Source organism: Protomyctophum parallelum (assembly GCF_964188405.1).
Source record: "Protomyctophum parallelum genome assembly, chromosome: 23".
Taxonomy (NCBI): domain Eukaryota; kingdom Metazoa; phylum Chordata; class Actinopteri; order Myctophiformes; family Myctophidae; genus Protomyctophum; species Protomyctophum parallelum.
The window spans coordinates 8643180-8664452 of record NC_139715.1 but is presented as its reverse complement, the minus strand read 5'-3'; the positions used below and the strand labels follow the sequence as shown (position 1 = coordinate 8664452).

General features: G+C 42.8%; 1 protein-coding gene across 1 annotated transcript in view; it reads left to right on the top strand.

The window, feature by feature from the left end:
- The window catches only part of LOC310854174 (glycerol-3-phosphate dehydrogenase, mitochondrial-like), a 37525-nt gene that overhangs the window by 6273 nt on the left and 9979 nt on the right, over nucleotides 1-21273 (top strand). The window contains exons 3-11 of the mRNA XM_083758707.1: nucleotides 6255-6426; nucleotides 8687-8811; nucleotides 10140-10237; nucleotides 11922-12085; nucleotides 15736-15900; nucleotides 17410-17554; nucleotides 19195-19388; nucleotides 19999-20133; nucleotides 21080-21255. Of these exons, the coding sequence (XP_083614833.1) occupies nucleotides 6255-6426; nucleotides 8687-8811; nucleotides 10140-10237; nucleotides 11922-12085; nucleotides 15736-15900; nucleotides 17410-17554; nucleotides 19195-19388; nucleotides 19999-20133; nucleotides 21080-21255 (1374 nt within the window). The remainder of the gene's footprint in view (nucleotides 1-6254; nucleotides 6427-8686; nucleotides 8812-10139; nucleotides 10238-11921; nucleotides 12086-15735; nucleotides 15901-17409; nucleotides 17555-19194; nucleotides 19389-19998; nucleotides 20134-21079; nucleotides 21256-21273) is intronic.

Genomic DNA, 21273 nt, shown 5'->3' with positions numbered 1-21273 from the left:
AAATACTGACAATAGATTATCTACAAGCTTGTGAGCTTTTGTTTTTAAATATCTTTGTAAAGGAAACAAAAACTAAATATTGTCATACTATATATATATATTGTGGTCACAATATAGATATTGAGGTATGTGATCAAAGATATTTGTTGTTGCCCATATTGCCCAGCCCTACTACTCTGAGTTATTGTGATGCTTGTCTTTAGTTCCTGCTATTGTGGGCCTGGTCTATTTGTAGCCTTTCTGTACTGGCAGCTAATCTGATTCCGATTGACTCAAGAATTAGGCTATAGCTACATTTAGAACACTTTTACCATTTGTGCCTGTGTACCTATGGGGTAATCCGACATGAAAACGACAGTGGTTGACTCCAGTTTAGTTGTTAAAGGCTAAAGGCTTTGCCCTTCACCAGCTCCTTTGAAGCTTGAAAACCAACAACCTCAAAAACATTTCTCCAGCTAAATGAAACCAGTGGCAGCAGATGCACCCGGGCTTCTCTGTGATAAACGCTGTCAGAGCCTACTCGGCTCATAACAGTCTGTGCTATTTGAATAGCTGACTGCATTATGTAACTTTTCTTTTAATGAATGTGGTAGAGTAATTCATTCTAATGTATAACTTGTAAACAATTTTCTTTTTTTGATTATCTTTGGGGGTAGCGGCCTGAAAAGTTTGGGAACCATTGGAGTGCAGTTTTCAGAACTTGTCACCCATGACGAGCAGCTCTCTCATCATCAATTCACCTCACAGAAGAATAATTAAACAGAGAGATGAGAGCTGGTCCTGAGAGGTTCGCTTGTTTCCTTGTTTGACTTGTGAGCTTCGCTTGTTTCCCTGTTTGATTTGTGTGGTTCGCTTGTCTTGCTGTTTGATTATCAAACAAAATAAGTTAACAACAGTCAGGAATGCATTGGAATGATGAGGAAGAATTAGGTCTCGGCATTGTGGGCAATATATTGAAATTATATGATGAATTGAAAATGGGGGACCCCGATGTAAACATTGCTTTTTATGGTTTCGTCCTCAAGGTAGCAGCTTTTGTATTGACTTTTGAAATGTACCCATTCTACGTACTGTGAAATAAAAAATTCAATCAATATATCGATGTCGTTCTCTGTGACGAGAGATCATGTGAGATTTTGGGTATTGTAATATGATTTGGCATACGTGTTGTACTATCCTTGGTTTTTGAGTGGTGCAACCACTCCTACATCCAGCAACGTCCGTGTACCTGTGTGTGTACCTGTATGTATGTATGTATGTATAAGTGAGCACGAGTATGTTACATATTTATACCAGTAGGGGGCACCAGAGATACAGAGAAGAAATTGGAACGATACAGAGAAGAAATTGGAACGATACAGAGAAGAAATTGGACGATACAAATTGGAATGATACAGAGAACCAATAGACGGGAGTTGCACCACTCGGTTCACACTGCCCATCCCTAGTAAAATGTATCAATGAGTCTCAATTTTGTCTTAGCATCCAAATGTGAGACGCTAATACATTAAAGGTTGTACATTTAAACACCCGTCACCTGCATAACATTTCTGTGGCCAGTTCAGCTAGCGATCTGCCAGCCACCTGACTTAAAGCGTCAGTCATTAATTGAAGGGATTAGAGTTCCCAACGGGCCTGACTGGGCCCGGCCTGCCCTAACTGAGCCAGGCCTCGACTAATGGAATACAACGTCGGGTCGGGTAGGGTGACAGGGTCTGGTTTGGGCAGAATTTGAGAACTCTATCACAGAGTAAAGTGAAACACTTTTACGAGTAAAGGTAAAACCTGAAGCTGTGTTATGGAATTCAAGTGTACATACCATGAAGGGAGAGTAATTTTGCAACCCTCCCGAGCCACATGATACACTAGTAGACACAGCTGTGTATCCTGACCATTTGCATACTGTCAAAGTGGGGCCTATTATTAGTCTGCCTACTGCTATACTATAACAGTACATGACATTGTGTCCTAATGTCAACTTTGTTTTGCTGTTCGGTGGGCTGTCACCCCACCCCACCCCACACCACATCCCAACCAAGCATGGAATGGTAAGACATAAACAAACTGGAACTTCATGGAATGGTGTCTTTCAATCCTCACACAATCACCTGTGGGGCCTGATCATGCATGACAACTTTTAATCCCTTTTGAGATCACACTGCTTATGCGGTTTAATAATGGCTGTCTGGGCACTTAGGTGGACAGTAAGTTAACTGCTCTTTAAATCGCTTAAACCCCGGCATCCGTGTTGCGGGGAAAGCGTTTGTGGGAAAACCATGGCTCACAACGTGTCGTTGTGAGCTTGTAGAGCTGCTATTTTCAGTAAAAAGCTTACCTCACGGGCCGCCCGCTGGCCTTGTGGTCCAGGCACATATAGGCTCTGACAGCGTGTTGCGTGTTCGAGTCCTGTTCATGACAACCTTTTCTGCATGTCTCTCTCTCCCTCTTTCTTGTCAATCTCCTCTTGTATCTATCAATAAAAGGCAGAAAAGCCAAAAACAAATCTTAAAAAAAAAAGCTTACCCCACAATAACATAAAAATACAGAGAGGACTTTTATGGGGTTTAAGTGGCGGCCGCGTGGTCACCGTGCGGCCGGTCTCTCTTATGGCGGCAACTATCGATTACTTTCTTAGTGATCAATCTTTCGATTTAAAACAATCGATAAAAACATTTTATTTTATATTATAAAAAATATATATATTTATGCTTCATCGCACAACGGTGTCTGGCAGAATAATAGCTGATCTGCAAGCTATCATCACATGGTATTGTGAGTCGCGACATGCAGTGAAACTGAAGATCGTCTTATCCGTTTTCAACTGATTGTGAACCAGGGACCACCATCTTGACTAAGAATCAACCTGGGGACCACTGTTGTGTTGCAATGGGATATGGGCTAAGATTAGTGCTTTCGTAACACTTGCTATGGAATACTGTTTCTCAAACGATGGTCCACGGACTTAACTGATATACAGTACTGACACATGTGGCCCTACTGTATATCTTGCCATATTTTACTATCTTGAAAAATATTTTAAAATAGTTCAACTAGCTGATCTACATCCACACATTATGATCTTGTAGATCGGCTATTTTAATAATTTTAATAATAGTAATATATATATATATATATATATATATATATATAATATAGTAAAATTTTCAAATACGTGCAAGATATAGCACAGGATGACATGATTATATGGGCACATTTCCTAATAATGATGACTCAATGAGGTAACTTACCCTTGAGATTCTATTTCCCTTTTCTGTGGAATTTCTTAACCTCAGACTTCCCAGTAATTCTGACAACATTTTCAATTCAATTCAATTTTATTAAAGTGTCAAATCACGACAAGTTGTCTCAAGACACTTTACAACCAACAAAGATCCACCCAGAGCAAGCAATATTGCGACAATGGTAACGAAAAACTCCCCTTTAGGAAGAAACGTCAGGCAGAACCCGACTCTAGGGTTGGCGGCCATCTGCCTCGACCGTGTCGGGGGGGAGAGAGAGGGGGGGGGGGGGGGTAGAGGGGGAATAGGAAGAAAGAATAGAAGAGAACATTGACACACTTCCAAGGAACAGTGCACAAAAGGTTTAGTGCACGGTTCCGTGGAAGAAAATACAACATCTTCACTTTGCTACATTACTAAATGCATGGTCAGGGCCACCTGTTGGTGGTCCTGGGCTATATGAACAATTTTTGCCTATAATGACTATATGGTATGGTTCGATCGATGTTATTTGATCTTTTCATTAAATAATCTGTGGTTGATTATTCTTTTTTTTTTTATTAATTTGATCAACTGTTGTACCCCGAGTCTCTCTCTTTCTGTGCCTAGTCTCTCTGTCTTTCACTTAACGTGATTGCAGACCCACGCCGCCACTTGATTCCACGGCTGGAGTTGTGCGTCCTCAAAACTAGAACATATGATTATGTCATCATCTTGTTTTCTGTTACAGACCTAAATCACAAGTGTACCACCTCTTGCTTTGCAAGTCAAATGGACCCGTCTGGCCTCAAAGAGGCTTGATGCAATCATTTAGAGAGTACAGCTCGGTGGAGAGATTTGTTTTGATCTGGTTGTTGATTAGATTAGATTTCTTTTATATAAAAAAAATCTGGAGAGTCGTATACGTAATATATACTTTTTAAATGTATTTACGGTAGTCAAAGTGTAAAAGTGAGGAAGGTCCATGAAGCTAAATTAATACTCATAATTTTGCTTTGTCATAATGGGTAATGCTATTTTGAGTTTTTGACCAAGACAGTATTGGATAATAACAATGCTATTTTGGCTGCTTGCTTCACTCGGCGTCACGCTTTAGCATCCTATTTATAATTATTTAACATATGACAATGTGTGGTATTATTAATAATTAATAATAATAATAAAACTTTATTTGTATAGCACCTTTCATGACATGAAATGCAGCTCAAAGTGCTTTACAGAACAATGGAGAATAAAAAAGAAAAGCAAGGCAACGACATTAAAAAACAAGCAGTAATGCAATACAGTGAGGACATGAATAACAAAAAATAATAGATCAATTAAAAGCAATGTTGTAGAAGTGGGTCTTGAGCTGTGCTTTAAAAATGTCTACAGAGGCTGCCTGACGAAGGTACAGTGGGAGCTTGTTCCATGCCGACGGCCCGTAGAAGCAAAAAGCTGCTTCCCCGTATTTTTTAGTTGCCATTTTTTTAGGCAAAGCGAGCAGGCCAGCAGTGGAAGACCATAGGGGGCGGTTTGGGACATATTTAGGCAGGCAGTCATATTATCAATGTTACCGATTATATTTTAATATCCTGTAGTCTGAACATGATTATTATTATATCGTCTCTGTCAGGGGGGAAACCTCGTACGTCCAACACTGTTACTTTTCACGATTCAAATAAAAAAACGGCAAAAGTAGCTCAAAACACGTAGCTTTGCGCCGCATTTCGAGCATACGGATCTGCTGCTTTTGCGTGACGTTGTAGCGTGATCAAGCAGGACGTTGATTTACGCAATCACAATTTACACAAACCAAAAATATGGAGATTGGAGGTTTCTGCCCGACACTTATATAAAACTTTCTATTTGAGATGCATATAATACTAATGCTTAGTCCAAACAGGATGTACTTATATGGTCATATATAATTATTACATAATATTATCTAATGGAATTATTTGCGATAATCACAATTATTCTTGCATAATCTTCAATCGTTTCCATGTTGAAAAGTATCCATACATTTTCAAACATTTTCTAAAAAGCTATTTCCGCTCTTTTCACATTTTTATACAAGCATAAGATGATTACATTTGTCAGTAATGTCTTTGTACAATTCAAGTCATTGGTCATATCTGCCCTGTGTTATTTGTGATTACGACGCCAAAGATACATTTAGATTCTATTCATAATGTTCCACTGTTGCCAAAAAACGCAAGTAAATATTGAATCGTCTACTTAAATATGTACTCGTGACAGCCCTACATATAATGCTCCGCAAGGGATGCCTGGTGGCTGCGGCAGCTATGATCTGCGAGGATCTGAGTTTGAATTCGACACTCCGTCACGTTTCGCATGTTTACCTTCTCTCTCTCTCTCTCTCTCTCTCTCTGACCTCGATTTCCTGTTTCTCTACTACACTACTATCTCATAAAGCAATACTTTCTGCCAAAAAACGGTAACAATGATAATACACTGCAGTATGGCTAATTAAAAACGCAGTAGAATAACATAACTTAACATAGAAACCTAGTTTGGCTGTAATTGTGTTTATTATAGTGTAATATGAACTATAGGGCATAGCAGTGGCGGACATTTTCTGGTTCTACCGGTCCAGACCCTATTCTTCATTTTTTTCCAATCGAGATTTCTAAAAATATTTATAGCAATTAATTTAAGGATGGAATCAGCCATCCTGGATCCTGGTGAATCGGGACCATAAACATTTGATTCTGTGATGATTCTGTGATTATTTAATTATATGATAATATCATATCGTATCATAATAGTATATTATACCATAATTAATAAATACCCTTTGTTTTGCCTTCACAGAATCAGAATGTTTTATGGTCAAGATAAAATAATTGATAATTTTTTGAAATCTCTATGGGAAGATTTGGGTCTGGATTCTATGGAACCAGAACATTGTGAATCTCTGGACCAGATTGTTTTTCTAATTTTGTGTGTGTGTGTGTGTGTGTGTGTGTGTGTGTATGTCTCTGTGTGTGCGTTGCACTGTTCCCCATACAGGCACGTCTGGCACACGTGGCAGCAGAAGCGGAGCTGAAGGTTCCGTTCGCCAGCGGGCTGCCCACCCGCCAGGCCCAGCTCAGCACCCTGCGAGACGAGGAGGAGTTTGACGTTCTGGTGGTGGGGGGCGGGGCCACCGGCTCAGGATGTGCCTTAGACGCTGTGACACGCAGTGAGTTCATCACATACACGTATACATAGAAAAGGTATAGACGCCTCTTCTGGCTCTGGGGTGAATGCTCTCAAGTGAGGCCAAGCTTCCTTTGGTTGGTGCTTCAGTAGTCGGGGGTCTGACAAGTCCCGGAAAAGACGCGCTGTGATTGGCCAGTAGTCACTTGAGTGGCAGCATGTGGTGTAGCGTGCCTTAACCCATTTTAGGCGGGAACCCCTTTTGGTGTTAGCATTACGTTATGCTTTAGCCATTTAAAAATAGCAGATCTACAAGCTCATAGTGCGCCACAGAGTGGCGCGCTACGAGCTTGTAGGTCTGCTATTTTTGAAAAATCGAAGAACGACTGACAAAGAAACATGGCTTTTTCAGAAAACTCAGGTCAGAATGGGTTAAGCACTTCTGGCGCACTTCCGCTCTCACGTCGACACACGCTCATTGGCCGAATTGCAGCGGCCAATGAGGCATCTATTTCTTTTTTTTATATCTGTGGTATACAGTATATGGTCTATATCTATCTATCTATGCTAAGAATGGCATAAAATGCCATCTTTATAACCTATTAATACGTGAATCCACGCCACGCTGATCACCATCGCTGATTGTGGGGCTTGTCTGCTCCCTTCCCTATACATAACACAGCAAGGACTGGCGCGAGGTATATGCAATGGAGGTAAGGTCACCGACGTCATTTTCGCTATTCCGTAATTCCAGACGCCAGATTCGTCGCACCATGGGAGCCAAACTACAGCAGGAAGTTCGGCAGAATGCACTGGAGTCAATGAGAGATCAGTGACCAGCTCATGGACAAACACAATTTCTGAATGACTGAGATATTTTCTAAAGTAATCGCTTCTGGAAAATAACAGAAGACATATAACGCATTATTGTCTGCTGTGTTGCTTTTCGATGTGTACACCGATGTGTCATTTTATAGAGGTATCTAAAGAGCAAAAAGAAGTATCATGAGACTGTCCACAGTTTCCTGTCTAGTAGCCAAATCTTGTGATACCCCCGGAACAGAAACGATACCTGCTGCTGTTTAAAATAAAATGATGTACTATGCACTCTGTGCACATCGAAAAGCAAGTGATTAGAAAACAACCTGTGATATGTCTTCTTTTATATTCCTGAACCGATTATATGACACGGGTCTCAATGGTTCATAAATAATGTTTGTTAATATGAGCTGGTCCAGCTTGCTCCATTCAGTGCTTTTGTGTTCATGTACCTCCGGTGCGAGATTTGACTCGCAGGGCTGTATTTTGCCTGTCTTAAGTACCAGGTCTTATTACCTAACTTGAGTAAACTAAAGACCTGGAGGCGTGATCAATGCCATTTGGCTATTCTGAGTGGCCTGGTACTTAAACATGCCCCCAGTGTCGTGCACAGTCACGTGACCATGACCTTTCCTCCTCTAAACTTCCTTGGGTGGGCGGAAGTGTCTCCTATGCTTATGTCGTTGATTTGTCTGGCACTGGCGCCACGTTCTGGCCTGGAGGGCTGGCTCTTATTGTGTTACGCTCTCAGTCGCCACCACTGATTTCAGACTGTGATGGGAGACTATTAAACGATGGTCTCCCATCACAAAACGGTATTCATCAGAATCTATGTTCCCAATGTTACCGTGGGGAATTTTGTTGTTGTTACACTGACAGATCTGCGGATGATTTGTTTTCCTGTTCTTATTTTATGCTTGCTTTTGTGCATCCAAATTATGATTTGGATGCACAAATAACATTTTTTTGGATCCAAACTTTTAGATGGATCCCAAGACACGTCTGGCTTCAGTCATGATTACTGGAGGGACCATCACTCATGAAGTTGGCACGTGAACACAAACTCACTGCCGTTTACTTTACAATGGCTGTATTCAAGCATATGACCTCAAAAGCACCCTACTGCCATCAATATATGTCATTGTCTATACACTGCAGCTTCAAGGAATGATAGCCAGCACTCATTTTCTGTGTCCATTCAGACACATGCTATTTTATTATTAACAAGGGCTGTCACGATTACACATCTAAGTTGACGATTAATTGTCAGAACTTATAATTGGGCAGGGCAGAAATTACAAATCGAAATATACAAAGAAATTACTGTCATATTTATTAATTTGATACTTTTCAGTCATTTGGATTCCATGTGCAGTGAAAATAAGCTCTCCTAAGCACTCTAAGCCTTTTGCACACTGAAAATCTCAGATCTACAAGCTCACATAAATCGGGATTGAATTGTTCTCGCCTCGTTGAACATATAGACCTCAAGACCGCCATGGTGGAGAGAGATGATTTCTCGTCGGGAACGAGCAGCCGCAGCACCAAGCTGATCCACGGAGGGGTGCGCTACCTGCAGAAAGCCATCATGAAGCTGGATTATGAACAGGTATAGGCATCGACGCCGCGGAAAACAACGGTGCTCATTGAGAGAGTAAACATTAAGGGTCCATTATCCATTGTATTTGACTGTATAAATGGTAAATGGTGCATAGATTGTGCATTACGATTCAGCCATTCTCTCACACATTCACCCATTCTCTTACACATTCATCACATTCACCTATTCTCTCACATTCATCACATTCACCTATTCTCTCACATTCATCACATTCACCTATTCTCTCACATTCATCACATTCACCCATTCTCTTACACATTCATCACATTCACCTATTCTCTCACATTCATCACATTCACCTATTCTCTCACATTCATCACATTCACCTATTCTCTCACATTCATCACATTCACCTATTCTCTCACATTCATCACATTCACCCATTCTCTCACACATTCATCACATTCACCCATTCTCTCACACATTCATTACATAAAGGTGTGTTCAGACTTGGATGGTTAGAGCGACGCGATGACATACAAAGTCAATGCGAAGACGAGAAGTTGCGCAAGCGCCGCGAACGGGCGCGATGCGACCTGGCGTAACACAAACGGGACGAACCGAGGCGAATATTTAAATTCTCTGGAACAACATATTTTCAGATGGGGGGTCGGGGGCCAATTACATATATACTTTTGGGCTCCTTGACATGAAATAGTTTGAGAACGACTGACATAGAAACATGGGTTTTTCAGAAAACCCATGGATTTAGAAGAATACATTTGTAGAATCGTCCTCAGAAATCCTTCCATTGTGTCATTGATGGTACGTGTACTATGGTCTTGGTCAATTTGAGCTCAGGAAATACAGTATTTCTGCCCCGATATGCACATTTTGTGACCCAGACATGGTCACTGGAATTTGCAGCTATACTGACATAGCCTACACATACACAGTAGAGTAGCCTATAGTGCTGGTGGGCTATGGGTGGCCACCAGGGGTGTTTTATGGACATTTGTTTAGAAAAAAGTGGGGCATTTTTGAAAGAGGAAATATGAGTAAGAAAGTTGGCAAAAAGTACAGCGGTGGCCCCTGAGATGATGATGACAATATAATAATAATACATTTAAACTTTATTCCTACCATCTCATTAAAAGAGAATTAATTACAATTGAACCAGGACTGACCACTCTTCGTCTTTAAAAACACAGCATCACTCTGTTCTCCATCGTGCATAGGGTGCCAGAACGGCCAGAAACGCCACTGTAGACGGTAGTTACAGCGCCAATTAACAACAATTAACAATGGTAAATTACCAGGAAGGAATTCAGTTTGTGTCCAAGAAGTGCTGTATTAACCCTGGTCCTCTTCTTCAGTACATGATGGTGAAGGAGGCTCTTCATGAGCGAGCCAACCTGCTGGAGATTGCTCCTCACCTCTCTGGCCCACTGCCCATCATGCTGCCTGTTTACCAGTGAGTCCTATACAGAGTGGGGTCCGGGGACACCCAGGGGTCCTCGAGGGAGTTCCAGGGGGTCCCTAGCTAAATGATAGTTTGGAACCAAATGGACCCTTGTGGGTCTGTAACTCAGAGTTACAGAACCAAATGGAGGGGTTCCAGAGGGTCCCAGAGATAGAAATGCCATTAAATAGGGGTCCGTAGCCTATTGCATATCAAACTGAGGGTTGTTGAAATTAAAATGGTTGAGAATCACTGCTAGAGACGTAAAAATGTTCTCTTATGGGGGTCCCTGGCATATCTTTTCAAATACGGTTCCGTGGCCAAATAAATGTCGATTTGGGGGTCCTTGACATGAACCACTGCTATACAGTGTTGTCCAGCTCTACAAAAAACAGCCCAAAAGATGCAAGTTTACCACTTTGACCCACCGACAAAAATATTTTCAGTTGGAGGCTTGTAGCCAAATGCATAATTTAATTGTGCATTTTAATTTAAAAGTTTTTTCTGAAAACTTTAGAAGACCTTTTTTTTAATCAGGCTCGGGTCTAAATGGGTTTAACCCATTAATACCTGGAAATTGGAATGCATCAATGCATCTGTGTCACCTTGGCTATTAGCTACTGAGCTTGTAGATCTGCTATTTTTGGAAAAATCGTGAAAATGTGTGCAAATCTTAGTTTGAATATTATATTCTTTCCCAGTGAACATACCTCATACTTTAAATGCTTAGTATGAGGTATAAAGTATAGCAGCCTTGTATTCATAAAATGGAAAGATTGGGTATATGGTAAGACTGACGTTCTGTATCTTTCAGGACCTTTCACTGCTTCGTCTGAACCATTACTCTGGCTCTGCTCTCAGCCACCGCAGTGGATATTTTGAAATTCAGTTTAATTTTTTTATTTTTTATGTTGCCACTACTGTTGGAGCAGCCATAAACTACACAGGTTCATCTCGATGTTCTGGGCATCTTTGTAATGTTAGTGTTGGTGAAAAGCAGGTAAAAGAGTAACGTTTGAGGCAGACTAACATCAGTCACTCTACAGTTCACTGTAGTAGAAGAGGTGTGGGTTTACCACACCGCCTGCAGGAAATACGTAAGCTGCGACCATGAGACCCGTGTCTGAATTCGTCTATAGGATAGGATTGGGAAAAGACACTCGGGACTAAATGGGTTTAACCCATTCTGGGCGGGAACCCCTTTTGGTGTTTTGAGCATTATATTATGCTTTATGCTTTTGGAGCAAATCTTTGAAAATGTATTATTTCAGAGCGAACGTTTTTACTCAAATCTTTGCTTCTGGGGGGGGTCCCTGGAACTACATATTTTCAGATGGGGGGGGGGGGGGGGTCGGCGGCCAGAACGACTGACATAGACACATGGGTTAATTTAGAAGACATTTGTAGAATCGTTCCCAGGTCAAAATGGGTTTAACCCATTTTGGGTGGGAACCCGTTTTGGTGTTAGCATTACGTTATGCTTTAGCTATTGAAAAATAGCAGATCTACAAGCTCATAGCGCGCCACCGAGTGGCACGCTAGTAGCTTGTAGGTCTTCTATTTTTGAAAAATCGAAGAACCACTGACATAGAAACATAGCTTTTTCAGAAAACTGTCGGGATCTAGAAGACATTTTTAGAATCTGATCTCAGGTCAGAATGGGTTAAACATTCCGTCTAATCAATCTCCTCCTCAGATGGTGGCAGCTGCCTTACTACTGGGCGGGCATCAAGATGTATGACCTGGTGGCCGGCTCCCAGTGTGTGAAGAGCAGCTATGTGCTCAGCAAGTCCAGAGCCCTGGAGCTGTTCCCCATGCTGAAGAGAGACAAGCTGGTGGGCGCCATCGTGTACTACGACGGTGAGTCCACAAACAAATGATTCAACACATTTAGACCTGAGGCCGTTTCTACTAATAGTACAGCAGATAATAGGAACGATCTTTCACTAAATAAATTAAATAAATCTATCTATCTATAATGGTGAATTTTTCCTAAAATTTGTAAGAAATGTAGACATCTTGAAATAGCACCGCCATATTGGATTCTTGGATGGCTCGGTTAAAAAGGTTAAAGAGCTGACCCAGAGGCATGTTCATGCCAAATTTCACGCTTGTATCACCAAGCGAACAACCGTTCCAATGATCTGCTATATTGCACGAATTTTGTGTGCGTGTGTACATCTGTAATCCATGTAACCCAAGAATCGTTCGCCCCACCGACTTCAAATTCGACACACACGTTCCACACACCCACAGGGAGTGCAGTGCCCGGTCTCGAGTCGGCCGCACCCATGGTTGTCCATAACCGCCACAAAAGGCCTTTTTTATTTGGCGGCCATCTTGAAAAATGACTGCCATATTGGATTTTTCGCTGGCTCGGTTAAAAAAGTTAAAGAGGTGACCCAGAGGCATGTTCATGCCAAATTTCACGCTTGTATCACCAAGTGAAAGGTTCTCTCACAATATGGCTGTACTATAATGTCTCCTAAGGCAGTGGTTCCCAAACCTTTTCATGTCAACGACCCCCAAATTGACACTAGTTAGCCCGCAGGCTCCCATTTGAAAAGATATGCCAGGGACCCCCATAAGAGAAGATCTTTACGGCTCTAGCAGTGATTATCAACCTAATTTCAAGGACCCCCAGTTTGACATTCATTAGATTACGGACCCCCATTTAATGGCATTTCTATCTCTGGGACCCCCAATTTAGATCAAATCAATGTTAATTTAACTCGGTGTAAAAATGGAATCAAATGGACCTGTTGGGGTCAGTTTGGTTCCATTTGTACACTCAGAGTTACAGACCCATAATAGGGTCCATTTGATTCCAAACTATCATTTAGCTAGGGACCCCCTGGAACTCCCTCAAGGACCCCTGGGCGTCCCCAGACCCCACTTTGGGAACCACAGTTAGATATTAGAATATTCTGTTCCGGGGTCACCCAGAAGCAGAGATTTGAGTTAAAAATGTTTGCTTTAAAAATATATAGTATATTCAAAGTTTTGCACACATTTTCAAGATTTTTCAAGATCTATGCTTCTGGATAATCTTAACCCCCAATCCACTCCCCTCATGTATTACCTCACATCTTCACTTGACTCTGTGCGACTAAAAGGAGCACACAAAGATGGGACACCCACAACCCCCCCCCCCCCCCCCCCCACCCACAGTAGTGCCCAGAAGTAGCCTGTAGCTCTTCACATCACTGGTCCTTAACCACAATGTGTTGACAGGTTTCTGGAGAGAGACCTGTGCCCCGTGGCATTGGGGGTGGGGTGAGTGTATGTGTCGCCCTAGATTGGCACAGAAGACAGCCAACCATGTGCTACGTCTCTGGCTGGCTATGAGGAGACTTTTTGTGCCCCGCTGGAGGCGTCTTATATTATTTCACATGACTGAAATAGCAAGTTTGTGTCCAGAGGGGTGATGTTAATGCTCCACTTCACTCAGTATTTCAGTCAGTGTTGCGTCAGGGTGCGAGGGGTACTATCTCGGCTATTAAGGCTGATATGGTTTTACGATTAATTAGCTCTGAACAAATTAGGAGAGAAAAAAAAAGAAAACAAAGCTTTGACATTTTATTATATCGTCTCTGTTGGGCCGAAACCTCCATCTCTAAATTACTCTTACTTTTAGTGTTTTTATTGTTTTTGAGAGGCGCCCAGCTTTGTCTGCTTGTGTGTACCCCATAGCGATGATTTGATTGGCTGAGCATCCCATAGCGATGATTTGATTGGCTGAGCAAAGTAAGCAATTGAGGATAACAAGTGAGGACAGAAAAGTTTAAATGGAAAAATTGCGGACGTAAAAGTGAGGATGTAAATTGTAAATGGCCGGAATGAGATTATGTATGATGATAATAAACCCTCACTTCACACGGGTGTGATTTTATTTATTTTTATTTTTTAAAGTAAATTAGCGCCCTACTACCATTCCATACTACAGCGTCGCACAAAAGCATCAGAAGAAGCAGATTCACAAGCTTTTTTTTCTTTTTATCCTGAAAAGTACCAGTTTGAGACATAAGAGGTTTCCACCCGACAGAGAGGAAATGTAACCATCTAAAGCTAGACTATGTACTGTGTATTTATAGGGAAATCTCAAAGTCTTTATTTTACAGTCCTCCTAATTAATTTAACCACCTCCTCAACCCTATATTTCCTTGACCTGAGTCCTCCAGGGTTGCTTGAGGGTCCCTTCTTTTCTTCCCTCTCCACCGTCCAAATCTCCTCATGCTGAATATAGCCGATCTACTAGCTCACAATTCTCACATCGCTGGCGTGTTCTGGGCTTGTAGATCTGCTATTTTCACAGAATGTTTGCCTTTTATGACATGCCCAGAATAGGGATCGACGCTAGCCTAGGGTTCGAGTTGTTATAATTAGATAGACCGACAGACACACACACACACACACACACGCAGACAGACAGACCCTAATTAATCCCTGTCGGTGTCACATAAAATTCAATGAAAAGTTTAAAAGGTCAAATTTAATACATACACAAAGTAAGATTCAGTTAATTAAGCCCTCTAGCTGTCCAACTGTCCGAATCCAACTGCAAGGTGGCAAACACTGAGAGGAATGTCGTGGTGCAAAGGTTTTATTTTCACCTCCCCCCCTCCCCCACCCCTCGCCTTGTGAGGAAGGGGGGACGAGGTTGGGGATTGGGGGTTGGGTTGGTTGGGGGGGGGGGGCATGCAGGATTTTCTCCAATTATGCCGTCTGGAACAATCACGGCCGTGACATTTTAGAATCTGACCTTCTCTTCCCCGGCACTGAGGAGAGGAGAGGGCGAGAGGGAGAGAAGGAGAAAGAGAGGACGGAAGAAAAGAAAAGTGGAGTTTAGGAGCTCGACAGAGATAACGCTGCCTGCTGTCTAATGTATCGTCTGTATTGTCTGAATGTAGTACTGTGTTTGTATAGTTATTTACAGAAAGGTTTCATTGTTACTAGATGCATGTCCTGTTCTGTATGTCCATGTACTTGTCTGTAGTAATGTCTGTAGTCCCATGTTAAATAAATACACTTTATATTTGTCTAGCGCAGTGGTTCTCAACCTATTTATTCTGAAGGACCCCACCCCCATAACTCTGAGAGTGTATAGGAATGGAACCAAATGGACCCCAATTGTTTTCAGATCTGTAAGCGTCTACTTGGTTCCATTTCTACACTCTGAGAGTTACAGTACAGACCTGTAAGGGTCCGTTTGGAACCCCCATCAAGGAACTCTGAGGGTCCCTGGACCCAACTTTGAGAACCACTAGTCTCGGAAATCGTTGCAAACCAGTGTTAATTAGCAGCGTTAGCCATTTTTTACTATTTTTTAAAACATTTTAAAATGATTCAACTAGCCGATCTACATCGACACGTTGTGAGCTTGTAGATTGGCTATTTGAACAATTTTAAAAAGGTTTTTCAAAATGCAGAAAAATGGCAAATGAGTCAGCCCAACGATACTCGTATGAACCTCGCCTCACTCTCCCCTTCTCCTCGTGGTCCTTCCACAGGTCAGCACAATGACGCTCGTATGAACATCGCCATCGCCTTGACCGCCGCACGCCACGGAGCCGCCGTGGCCAACTACACCGAGGTGCTCCACCTGCTGAAGAAGAACGACCCGCAGACCGGCCAGGAGAGGGTGTGCGGTGCCCACTGTCGAGATGTCCTCACCGGTGTGTGTTTGTGTGTGTGTGTGAGAGAAGGTTGATATGTTGGGCTGGCTTGTTTCATGGATTCAAGTCACCACGACTGATTCCATAGAAGCCAGCAGGTCTTTGGTAAAAAAAAAGGAAAAAAAAAGATTAGAGCCTAAATCTATTTATATGCTCCCTAAATGGCCACAGATACAGTGTTGAGGACCTCTTATTTTGTAGCTGTATGTTGAATGTCTACAAGGATATTTCAGATTTTTATTAAGGGATATCCCCTTGAGAATGAGATGCAGCATCTCATTTTCGATACATATTTTCCTTGTAGCTGTTCTGTAGGAGAGAACTTTCGCACGCCTAGAAATTTGGCGTATGCACAGGTACGTAGGCCAGTGGACATCAATCAAAGCAATAAGGTACACCCGCACACTGTGTATTTGCTCGGTACATGAGTGTTGTCTTATTTAATGAAGCAATGTTTCGGTCCCTCCGGACCTTCCTTATAGCATATATACAAATACATATACATATACAAATCCTGTGGCTCAGGAGGTAGAGCAGGTCGTCCAATGATCCCTGGGTCGGCGGTTCGAATCCCGGCTCCTCCTGTCCACATGTCGAAGTGTCCTTGGGCAAGACACTGAACCCTACACTGCCTCCAATGAGTTGGTCGGTGTGAGCTCACCACCATTGGTGTGTGAATGTGAGAAGGTGAGGACGCTGGCGTCGACTGTTCGCCGCTTCACCTCCCAATGTATGAATGAATGAACCATTTTAAAGCGCTTTGGCCTTTGAGCACTTGGAAAAGCACTATAAAAATGCAATTCATTATTATTATTATAAAACTAAGCGCTGGAAACATACTCCACACAAAGACGTGAATGCAAATGGGAACTCTTGGCACAGCTGGCATAAATTGGTAAACATGCACTCTGTATGCACCAGTTGTGATAATAAACCCACATACATTTACATGTGAAACTAGTAAACTACAGCCCGCAACATTATGAATGGTAGAGCAGACTCGCCAGAGGAGAGCACAAATCCAAGATGGTGTCATTCTGTTGATGCTCTCTCGCCGCAACGCACATCATGCTTGCTCCACTGTCACGTTAATGATGTTTCTGCCTGGTGACATGTTCCAGAATGCCACAATGTGTGAACTAAATCTCGAAGCACGCCCCGCACGCTTAAGTGGAGTATAATACTTTAGACTGGTCCAAAAGGACTTTTATTGGGCGAGTAGGTTTGTAAGTAGTGTACAATGACTTTCACTCAGTTGATTGAAGTTGCATGCTTTTGGTGTTTTAAACATTATGTTATAATTTAGCTATTGAAAAATAGCAAATCTACAAGCTCACGAGCTTGTAGGTCTGCTATTTTTGTAAAATCCTTCAAAATATTTATTTCAGAAAACTGGAGGATTTAGAATATTGTTTTTTAAATTGAGGTCAGGCCTAAATGGGATAAGCTAGCTAGGGGGATCTCTTGTGGCTGCTCTCATGTGGTCCTATTGTCTCGCCCTGGTTCCAGGAGATGAGTTCGACGTGAGGGCCAAGTGTGTGATCAACGCCACCGGCCCCTTCACCGACTCTCTGAGGAAGATGGACAACGAGAAGTTGGAGAACATCTGCCAGCCCAGCGCCGGAGTTCACATTGTGATCCCTGGATACTACAGGTATGACACGACAGAACAACGCCTCCTACTGGATACTAGAGGTATGACACAGCACAATACGCCTCCTACTGGATACTAGGTTAGTTTTGGGATAGTTTAGGATGTTAACGATTCCCTCTTAACTGTCCCGATTCCTGAACGGTTCTCTTTTAACGAATCGGTGGTTCTCAACCAGTGGTCAGGGCAGTGGTCCTTCCAGGTGGTCCCCCTCTAAATGAGGGAGAGTTGGTAACCAAATGGAACCTTGTAGATCTTTAACTCTTGAGTGTAAAATGAAACCAAATGTTACTAAAAGAATTCTGTGATTTTTGTTTCTCAAACAATGTATGAGCAACAATAAGAAAAGCTCAAAGAAAGCTCAAAATGCGTTGTAATGCGACACGTTTTGAGCTTGTAGATCTCCTATTTCTACTACTTTTGAAAGCCTTTATAAACGCATGACATTTTTCAACATGGCAATGATTATGACGATTATGTAAAAATAATTGCCGATTGTGTAACAACTGCGACATGCAGGTCTAGTCCAACACTCCATGTGCAGAACAACATTAACACGAGGTCACCAAATCATGCAGGGATGTGTGTCGCTTCCATGAGGACAGGACTTTAGCTACAGTATTACAACGCAGACGCAACACACCAACATGCTGCCCCCCCCCCCCCCCCGCCTCCTCCTCCTTCAAGTCAGGCTTTTAAAGTTCACCGAAGCTTATTGAGCGAAACCTGAGGGAGCCTCTAGCTAACACAGCCCTTTGAACGGCATCGGAAATGCCAGACACCTAATTCTCTCTCTCTCTTTCTCATCTTCCTCCCCCTCCTATCTGACCCCCTCTCTTCCTCCTCACTACTACATATCTCTACTCTTCATCTGTCCTCCCCCAATTGCTCTTACCGCCTCTGTCCTCCTTCCGTACTCGTCGTCGTCTTTGCCAGTTTTGACCGGCTCTTCCATAACAAATTAACTGCTCGTGACGTAACGTTCAGCCAATTAGAATCTTAAGTGGCAACCGCTATTTAAGATAAGCTTTATTATTGATATCAAACCGGATCACTCATTTATTTTATTTTATTTTTTCTAAATCTACGGAGCTCTCCATGGTTTTGACAAAACATGCGATGTTCGGAGGTCTTTTATGATTATCCAGTGATCTCGATTGGAACATTGATGTTTTCTAGAGCAAGGTCATTTTAGCTCGCTAGAATTGGCGCTAATTATTTAGCATCTAAGATGGGCGCTCAAACCGGACGTGGATACAGCGTGCAACACACTAAAACGAAGTAGATCCGGTCGGCAGTGTGCGGTTGGCTCTTGAGTCCACCAGGTGACAGTTAACGTGTTAATAACTAATCCCAGCTTCCAGCTGAAAATTAATTCTGCTATTCTAAAACGTGGAATGCTTTCCCAAAAGCCATCAAAGATGTCCCTACCCAAACTCAAAACTAACCTAATAGAATGACCCAACCTGAAAGAACTTTTTACTTGCTTGTATAGCAACATACGTTTTTTCAGAAATGTACAAGCTAACAGTGCAGTGCCGTGAGCTTGTATATCTGCTATTTTTTAACGCAAATCTTCTGTAAGTGTTCAATCAATCAATTGCTTTTTCTTGCCCCACCCACCCTCCCAACCGTCCGCTCAGTCCTGACAACATGGGCCTGTTGGACCCGGCCACCAGCGACGGGCGCGTCATCTTCTTCCTGCCGTGGCAGAAGATGACCATCGCCGGGACCACGGACTCGCCCACCAGCGTGACGGCACACCCCACGCCCTCCGAGGAAGACATCAACTTCATCCTGAGCGAGATCCGCCACTACCTCAGCCCCGACGTGGAAGGTTAGAGCATCCATTCAGCCCAATACGACCCGAGGACATGATTCTACAAAACAAGTTTTCTAAAGTTTCCTCATGGTTCTCAGACTATGTGTAATATGTAATTGGCCTGCAGCCCAAATCTGAAAATATGTTGTTCCAGGGGAAAGAATATTCAAAGATTTGCTCCACATTTTCACAATTTAAAAACAAATAGCAGATCTAAAAGCTAAATAGTGCGGCACTCGGTTCGCAGCACTCAGTTCGCTGAGCTTGTATATCTTTTCCAACAGCTGAAGTTTGTAATGAAAAGGCCTTGTGCACACCTACAAGGACAGGTGCGTCGGAGCCGGCAACCAAATGCAAATCATGAGAAGAAAATGGTCCCGCACACCGTCTTCACTTATAGAGCAGTAGTTTTTGAATTAAGAGCGACGCAGTACATTGTAAATAAAGAAATTATTCAAAATGGCAGGTCATTCCTTCATGAGGAGACTCAAGGCTGTACACAAACGGGGCATGAGTTATACATTTTTTAAAGTTTTCAATTGAGTACCACAGTATAGCGCCACCCTTTGGCAGATGGCTATGAGTTTCATTTAATGTGTGTGTATGTGTGTCCGTCTGTCCCCAGTGCGTCGAGGGGACGTGCTGGCAGCGTGGAGTGGCATCCGGCCCCTGGTCACCGACCCCAACTCTAAAGACACCCAGTCCATCTGCCGGAACCACATCGTCAACATCAGTGACAGTGGACTGGTCACTATCGCAGGTGACTGTGTGTGTTTGTGTGTGTGTGAGAGAGAGAGGGAGAGAGAGAGAGAGAGAGAGAGCATGCACTTAGGTTTCTATATAAGGGAGGTGTGTATATCTTTGCTGTCGGGGCAGAAACCCCTTATCTCCATATTTTAACTTTTTGTGTTTTTGCGTAAATTAACGCCCTTCTTGATCATACTACAGCATGACACAAAAAGTAGCAGATCATCCGCAAGCTGGAAACACGGTGCGAAGCGACATGTTTTGAGCTTGTAGATCTACTTTTGATGCTTTTGAATTTGAATCCTGAAAAGTTAACAGTTTTGGACATGAGGTTTCCACCCGACAGAGACAATATAATAACATGTATATAATTAGAAAAATTGTTTGATTAGATCACTTTTGAAAACTTACGTAATTTTACTTTTGGTACTTTAAGTACAGTTTTTTGGCTTTTCTGCCTATTGATAGTATCAAGTGAAGATAGACAGGAAAGAGGGAGAAGGGGAGAGACATTCAGCAAAGGTCGTCATGAACGAGACTCAAGCACGCAACACGCTGTCAGGCCAAAGCCTATATGTGGCATGCGCCTGGACCACTACTTGGACTACTTGTACTTTTAACTCGAGTACATTTTGAATTCCGGACTTTTACGTGTAACGTGAGCAGTTCTACATTGCAGTATTATCATTTTTTTGATATTTTTTTGCGGCTTACGCCTTTTATTGGTTTTTTGAAGGGACAGACAGTAGGCTGACAGGAAAAGGGAGAGAGATGGGGGAAGACATGCAGTAAAGGCCGTGTCAGGCTCGGGAGTCGAACCCGCGGCACACTGCGACTGGATTACCAGTCGGGGTGCCCAGACGGTTACGCCACCGCCTGGGCCCTACATTGCAGTATTGATACTTTTTTAATGAATAAGTAATAAAAGTGAGTACTTTTTCCCCACCCATGGTGTCCAGGTGGGAAGTGGACCACCTACCGCTCCATGGCGGAGGAGACGCTGGACGCAGCGGTCAAAGCCCACGGGCTGAAGGCCGGCCCGGCCAAGACCGACGGCCTGATGCTGGAGGGGGCTAAAGGCTGGACCCCCACTCTCTACATACGCCTGGTACAGGACTACGGCCTGGAGAACGAGGTGGGGCACGCACATACA